Raw genomic sequence first — 8,320 nt, forward strand, 5'->3', positions numbered from 1 at the left:
ATTAAAAAGAATAAAAATAAAAAGTAAATTAAAAAGAAAAGAAAAGTGATTCAAGAAATAACCTAGTAATTACACCATACCCATTTATAATTTTAAAATTAAGAAAATGACATTTTAAGATTTCGTACGTGTAAAAATAATTTTTTATATATAAAAAAAAGTATGGCCATAAAATTAAAAATAAATTTATAAAGAGCCGCAAAACAATTTGATAATGAAAATAACACCCTTTTCCGTATAATATTTTAAACTTTCTAGTGTGGAACAAAACAAACAACACCAAATAGATCTTGCAGAGGGACAAAATCGTAGCAAAAAAGAAGCCAATAAGAACAAGAACCCAGAAAACCCAAAGATAATCTCATAGTCTTCTTGTTACTCTACTCCGCTCGCTAACATTATCATCTTTCTCATCTCATCTTAGCCACCTGTGTGGAATCCATGGCCGCCCACACAATATTCACCACCACCACCAGCACTACCAATTCTTTGTTATTCTCAATCGCTGCCCCTAACACCAACCCCTCTCCTTCACTTCACTCTTCTTTCGACGGTGTTTCCCTCAATCTCAAGTCAAAGACTCCCCAATCTTTGACACTTTCTGCTGCCACTGCTCCTAAACTTCTCACTGTTTTTGCTGCTACTAAGAAAGCTGTTGCTGTCCTTAAGGGAAATTCCAATGTTGAGGGCGTTGTCACTCTCTCCCAAGATGATGATGGTTGTTTACTTTTCCACCCTTATTGTTGTCTCATTTGTGGATTTTGACCTAAAGACATAAACTTTTCTGTTTATTTCTCCTCCCTTTATGCTCTAATTTGTTTTTCTGTTGTCACATTTGTGGATTGTGACCTAAAGATGGGAACTTTATTACGAATGTTTCATACCCTTTCTTCTGAATCTTTATCTGTTCATTTTTCCACCCTTTATGCTCTATTTGCTTTATTATTAGCACATTTCTGGAATATGACCTAAAGATGAGAGCCTTTATTTCATACCCTTTTATCTTAATCTTTGAAGGGGAGCCTTGGTGTAGCTGGTAAAATTGTTGCCATGTGACCAGGAGGTCACGGGTTCGAGCCGTGAAAATCTGCATACAATATACCCTTGTGGTCCGGCCCTTTTCCGGACCCCGCGCATAGCGGGAGCTTAGTGCACCGGGCTACCCTTTATCTTAATCTTTGTTTGTTTATTTTTTCCACCCTTATGCTCTAATTTGCTTTTATATTGTTATATTTGTGGATTCTGGCGTAAAGATATAAGCTTTTCTACAAACACTTTGTACCGAATTTTCTATATCTGAATATAGAGAACTTCTAATACTTCTGTTTGTATTAGCATAATATTGGCATGAGATTAGTTTAAAGGGAGTAACATCGTCAGTGAAGATCGATATAGCCAAACCTTACTTGTTTGGGACTGAGGCATAGTAGTTATTGTTATTTATCCTCATTTGTTTTTGTATTACCATATTCATTGTTTGTGACCTAAAGATGTAAGCTTTTATACGAATATTTCATACCCTTTTATCTGAATACTTATTTATTTGTTCTCCTCTTCGTATAGGTCCAACCACTGTGAAAGTTCGCATAACTGGACTTACACCTGGACTTCATGGATTCCATTTAGTGAGTACATTTTTATCATTTGAATGTTATGGCATTGTTATATAGGTGTTTATTGTTTGTAACTTTTAGTGAATTATGGTTAATGTTATGTTTTGGTTTGCTTTGTTTTATGTTATAGCACGAGTTCGGTGACACTACAAACGGGTGTATGTCTACAGGTTAGCTTTTGATCTAGTTTTCAATTTTGACTTAATTGAGATGCTGGTTAATTGCTACTCTTGTAGTGACTAATTGGAAATATCTTTACTTCTAGTTTTGTGGTAGTAGTTTGAAGTTTCGTCCCACTGTTTTACTGTAGGACCCCATTTCAATCCTGATGGCAAGACACATGGAGCTCCTGAAGATGAAATCCGTCATGCGGGTGACCTGGGAAACATAGTGGCCAATGCCGATGGTAAAAAAACATGTTCTCCATTTCTTCTTAGCGCTTTTGACTATATTTTTGTTTGTTAAGATCGATGATGATTTTCTGTATTCTTAATTTTTCTTACTGTATGCAGGTGTGGCTGAAGCAACAATTGTAGATAATCAGGTTTTTATATCCAAACCTTGTCTGGTCATTTCAGTGCTCGCACATTTTGTGCTCTACACTTGTTATTGTTATAGCTTTGGGATAAATTAGTGACTCTACCTTTTGCACACCAAGCAGATACCATTGACTGGTCCAAATTCAGTTATTGGAAGAGCACTTGTGGTTCACGAGCTTGAGGATGACCTTGGAAAGGGTAAGGTTCTGCATTATAATTTGAAGTATTGGTCCTTTTTATCTGTGGATTTGAAAAGGTATTCCTGTGAGCATATCAAATTTATTTGGTGTACTGCTACACACTATCTCTTATATTTTGGGAGGTCAGCATGGTGCCTTTATGAGCTAACCTCCTTTTGGTGATCTGTCTTTAGGTGGCCATGAACTCAGCCTTACCACTGGGAATGCTGGTGGACGATTGGCATGTGGTAAGAAAGAACTCTTTTCTCCTCTTCCCCTGCTGCTCTCTCTTCCGTCTGGTGTAATTTCTTATCTGTTATTATTCTTGCTAAATTAAAGGCTAAATTAGTGAAACTTAGCCCGATATTGCTTTAGTCATAGTTGCGCGGTGTTCGTAATGGTTAAAGATAGACTTAAGAGCTTATTTTGCAAGTGTTTCTTGTCTAAAACTTTATTGAGCTTGGAGACAAATGCTCATTTGGGGAAACGAAGAGGAGATGCATGCTCAAGATTTTTTTTTTCCTCTTCAAAAGGCAGCTTTTTTTTGAGTTGCTTTTGGTAATTATAACTGTTAATCATGAAGGATTCTCTTCTTTCCTTTTCCCTTTCTTTGGAATGCCGAAGGGTTGTGCAAAGCTCTTATGTCCTTATGCTGTCTACTATATATGCTAAACCTTCGTTTTTGCCGTGTTCTTCATTTTGCCCTTATTTGATTCCCTCAGGTGGTGTTAGGAAACACTCTGTCACAGGCACACAGTATCAGTTTGGTTTAAGCGCTCCTAGCATTAAAATCTGGTTTCTGAATAACGCTTACTAGACTTACTAATTGTCTGTTGAGAAACCTCTCTTTCTAAACCTGTAACCAAACTGACATTTGATTTGGTTAGAGACAACTGCACTGCTCGACTCTTTTAGCTATTAATTAGTAAGTATAATTGTAATTATCAAAGAAGAACAATATGAAAAGCTCTAGTAACTGTAGAAAGAATGAAAGATAGCTCTAGATTTTTTCTGAGTTTTCCGTTGCCAAATACCTCATTTATTGTTTCGTTGCCAAATACCTCATTTATTGTTTCGTTGCTAGGAGTTTGATTTTCGCTTCCTTCGACTAGACTAGTAAAACCTCTATAGTCTAACAAACGAACCAAAAGTAAGACAGGTTCTTCCTCTGGTGCTTATAATTGTATTGTGTGGTGGCATTTTGTTTTGTTTGATGTCCTTGCGTATATTGTCTCTGTCTGTTGCCCCCCCCCTATGTAGTCAGATCTGGACGAAATTCATAAATGCTAATCTGTTTGGGCAATTACCTAGCCATTTGAATACGACATCACTGAGTATAGTTCATTCTTGATTCAAGATTGAATACTTATATGCAGCATTATGCATGAAATAATTTCTTTGTCCTGCACATGAATTATGGAAATTAAAATTTTAAGTAGAAAATTATAGATGAACTCCAACAGTGGCATTAACATTTTGCACATCAAATTCCTGTGGAACCAATTCATTTCTTCACCTTATTTCCTTCTAGATACACAAACCATTTTTTTTTTATGTAGGTGTAGTTTTGTACGGAGTAATGTTCATTTCTATTTAATAGTTGAAGGAATCAGAGTATACACGTATTCATGAAGAAACTACTTGTAGGGCCTCTTAACTTGCAGCCTTGTCTTTAATATTCATTTTTATTTAAAAAATATATGTGTGTGTGAATAAACTTTGGGTAACGGCAGCCAAATGTCAGCCAATAAAACAAAGTTGGTCACTACTGAGGCTGCTCATAAAAGCTGTTTCTGGGCTGATCTCAAGGTTGAATAGAAGGAAAACAAACCCTCCTAAGAAGGAAATTATGACTAATTAGACTGTTCTTGACCAAATGACAACATCTACATAGGAAAAGAATGTGAGATACATGATAGAATTAGCTTTTTTTTAATTAAAAAGTTGTATTTCATTAACAAGAAGGGAAGCATAGGTTACAAAAAAAGGGAAATATCAGCCCAAATGACAAAAAAACTATTGTAAGACTAAGGCGCTGATAAATTCCAAATAAGAGTCAGGGTTATATACAGGTGTAAACTTAACCCAACTAAAAAGATTAACTAAACATTTGGCCTTGAGTGCATGGTTGGCAGTTGAAATGCCATCAAAACATCTTTGATTCCTTTCTGTCCATATGCACCACAAAATACAAGCAAGAATCATAGACCATATCCTTTTGATGGACTTCCCAACTCTCCAGGCATTCGAACTCAAGAAAGCCTCCCTGACATTACATGATAGAAGTAGCTTTATGCTAATTCAGTGTCTGCGGCAATTTTGACTTTTCCAGAGAGCATCAGATCAACCGTTGACAGCTAGGATAATTTTTACACGTTTATTTGTGGCTTCTTTCACTTTGAAATTATGTGCCCTCTATTAGGGGACGTTACACTTCATGTTTCAATTTCCTTGAGAGTGTCTTGCTTGCACCAGACGTGAGCCCCTTTTTTCGTCTAGTTGTTGTGCCTTTAGTGAAGAGTTCAAAATTCTTGTGCAATATATGTGATATCTAATGAAACCACTCAAAAGAAAACCTTTTCAAGCTTTCTCCAACTCCAGCATCCTACACCATTCTGCCCATCGTCCACCAGGTGCCAGCTACCAGAAATAGACTGGTATTTCTTTTTTTCTTTGTGCCGAGTTGTTCATTGCCCTCCCCCCTCTTTGTTAACCGAGACTGATTTATTATGACTGAACCTTAATTTTAGTTAACCGAAAAGCCTCTAGTTCAATCAGTAACTGTGCAGGGTTTACTTGTCATTGGTCTACGCACAGACTTTTGAACGTTATTGCGCTTTTTTTTGTTTTTTGATAAGGACTTTTGAACATTATTGCTATAAGTGTTAGAAATGTTGTTTGAGGTTATGTGGGTTTTGTCTGACGTGGATATGTTGAGAGGAAGATTCAACTGCAATAAATTAGGAGTAGTCTCATAGAATTTCCAGGACATATTTTTCTTTCAGAAGAGAGGCTTCTTGTGTACTTTCTTTTTTCTCTGTCATACTATTGATCTTTGGGGGGGCGAAGAACTGGTTAAAAATAATTGGTTGCCATTTTCGTTAAACTCCATCATTCGCCCTGGTTCTCAGTGACCTCCTCGTGAATAGTTCTAATACATCTGTCGTAGCTCTTGAGAGCTTTGCCATCTCTGAGGCCCCTTGTATTTCTTATGGTTTTAATATTATTCGAAGTTTATTCACTTAGAATCGTCTAAATGCTATGTATATAGAGACTCCCAAAAATACAGTTTGACTAATGTTCGTTCTGAACTTTTCCTATGCAGGCATACTTGGTTTGACTCCAATATGAAGTAATCAAGGTAACAGTATAATTGATTGTTATCTCCTCCCCAGGTTCGGAATAAAGCTCTTCTACATGAGTGTGTTCTGAGATATTCTTGATGGTCTAACTTTGAACATGTATGTACTCTTGCCAAATGTAGCGCAACACTTTTTTCTTCAATACACTGGAATTAAGTAGCTATTTTAGCATCCCTTGAGTTTTGGCTATCAAAAATAGTTCTTTTCATTCCTAATTCTGTCGATCTTTAACTATTTGCTGCTTCAGAGACAACAGGTGGTCTTGGTTTATAAATAGCCCCATCTACGATTTCCTTTACATTAATCGTTGAATGATCAACATATAGTGGTGCCTGCATATTAGTATGAAAGTATTTTGTGATTGAAATTTAGTAAGTGGAACATGGTCTGAGGTTACATGAAAATGGTTACTGTCCAATATACTTGAAACTCACTATTTAGTTGCTAATTTAGAACTCACTTCAATTCCAAGAGATATTTTAGCAGAAAAGTGAAACCATTATATTTAGTGTTTAAAGTACCTTTTTTTTTACATCCTGCAATCATTGTGCATTTGCCAAGAAAATATCTTAGAATTTTCATTTCTTAAGTAAAACCTTTCTCATTATTGCTTGTAATTTGATAATTGAGATTGGCTGAAAACTTAACTGCCTCTTACTTTAATCATTCTGATATAAAATACCACCTAATAATGCTTCTTGCTTTCATGTAAAATTTTGCCCACGCAAATATCGGTCAATCTCTTGCTTTACCTTTATACGCTACTTTAGTTCATGACCATTGAAGACGTAAAAGAACAATAAAAGAAGAAAAATGAAGAGAAGGTTAATCATGACATATTATGTTGAAATTAACTTTCGTCAAGAATGGTTATTTTTACATGTTTTGAGATAGTAATAAACAATTTTTATCCATTTTTCTCCAGGTGTGTAGTCGAGAAAGTCAAATGAGAAAAATTTACCTGCATTTGGTGTATGTAAATAAATAGATGGATGGCATATATATATATATATATATATATATATATATATATATATATATATATATATATATATATATATATATATATATATATATTTTACCAAGATGCTAAATAAGAATCTAAAAGAAGTACTTTATATTTATTCACTTACTCCTGAACTTCATATAATATAGTGACATAACATATTTATTGTTCCTTGAGATATAAAAAAAATGTTTTAATATTAAAATACATGGAAAGAAAAAAAGCAAGAATAGATCAGGTAAGTGTTTTTGGTGTGTATGAAAAGTATTATAACAACTTTGAAATGTAAAGAAGAGTGCAGGTGCAAGTTTCTGCAAGTGGCAAAAGAGTAATGCAGGGGTGTTGAAAGGATTTTTTTTTTTAATTTCCCACCCGATCTCGGTAACAGTATTAGGGCCCGAATAATCCAGATTAATGCTGCAGAATCAGATTTTTTTTTTACTCACGATTTAAACTCAGACCTTTTATTAAGGGTGAACTGATCGAGGTGTAATCAGGTGTTCAAATGTTAGATTAACTCACAAGTGAGTGAGAGATACTATGCTATAGTGTCGTATTTCAAAGTCTAAATATGAGAAAAAGAAAGTAAAGAGTGACAAGTGTAAACCAACTTATGAGATAAAAAGTCAGTAACGTGAAAAGGAGGGTTTCGATGGAAACCTTACCTTGCAAAATATTTCAATTTTAGAATTTTTCTTTTTCTCTGTCCTTTGTGTGTTTATTGCATTAGTTACAACTTCCACTACTAGTTTTGTGAAAGGAAACTAGTTCCATTATACCATAACTATCATTTGTTAACCAACTTAAGGAATTATTTCTAGCATCTTGGCCATGGGTTTCGGGAAATTAGGACCCTTGATATTCATTTCTTTGGAATGTAATACTCGAATTGTGTGATACAGTAAGATGTTTCCATGACTGTCCTGAAGGGTATTATTTGGTGGGGTGTGTGTGTGGGGGTGTTGAAATTAAATTTGAAAAAATTGTGAAATTTACAACGGAAAAGGGTCAAAACTACCCCTATCGTTTATTAAATGGTTTTGAAATACCCTCCGTCCATCTATTTGTCCAAAAATACATACCACGTTATTTTTATATCTAAAAGTACCCCTCTTTTTAACGGTGCAGCACGTGGGCTCCACGTCTAATGTGTTGTCATTTTTTTATTGGGCCACGTGGCTCTCGTTCCGAAACCAAATACTCGCCCCATTAACCAAACCCGCCCAATTATTTTCCCGACTCATTATTTTCTCTTTTTCTTAATTTTTTCCATTTCTCTTTCTTCCTTCTTCCTCTGATGGGTTAGAAAAGAGAAGTTTTGGCTGGGTGAGAATCAGATGGGTAAGAAAAAATGGAGACGATCCTTCGATGGGGAATTTGCCGGCGACTGCTCCGGCGAAAGCCCAAGTTTAACCATGATGTAATTTGGGGAAAATTTTCTATTACCGGTGAAAAACCATGATGTATATGTCAAATTTTTTGCTATGTAATTCTTGTTGCTCTCATTGAGAGCCACCATTCTATGAAGATTTTAACTTCTGATATTCACGGTGTAAAAAACAATCCATAAAAAAGTTGACTTAATAGCTAAAAATTATAAGAATAAAAAAGGTTTTCAAGC

The 8,320-nt window shown here is 35.2% G+C and overlaps 1 protein-coding gene across 1 annotated transcript; it reads left to right on the forward strand.

The window, feature by feature from the left end:
- The first annotated feature begins 266 nt into the window (after positions 1-266).
- LOC104226043 (superoxide dismutase [Cu-Zn], chloroplastic) lies at positions 267-5,908 on the forward strand. The gene is made up of 8 exons (XM_009777926.2): positions 267-718; positions 1,564-1,625; positions 1,744-1,783; positions 1,924-2,019; positions 2,126-2,157; positions 2,275-2,350; positions 2,526-2,579; positions 5,657-5,908. Exons 1-8 carry the CDS (start codon positions 442-444, stop codon positions 5,680-5,682), a joined length of 663 nt encoding a protein of 220 aa, XP_009776228.1. The 5' UTR covers positions 267-441; the 3' UTR covers positions 5,683-5,908.
- Positions 5,909-8,320: the final 2,412 nt, after the last annotated feature.

The sequence above is a fragment of the Nicotiana sylvestris genome, chromosome 11 (assembly GCF_000393655.2).
Source record: "Nicotiana sylvestris chromosome 11, ASM39365v2, whole genome shotgun sequence".
Classification (NCBI taxonomy): Eukaryota; Viridiplantae; Streptophyta; class Magnoliopsida; order Solanales; family Solanaceae; genus Nicotiana; species Nicotiana sylvestris.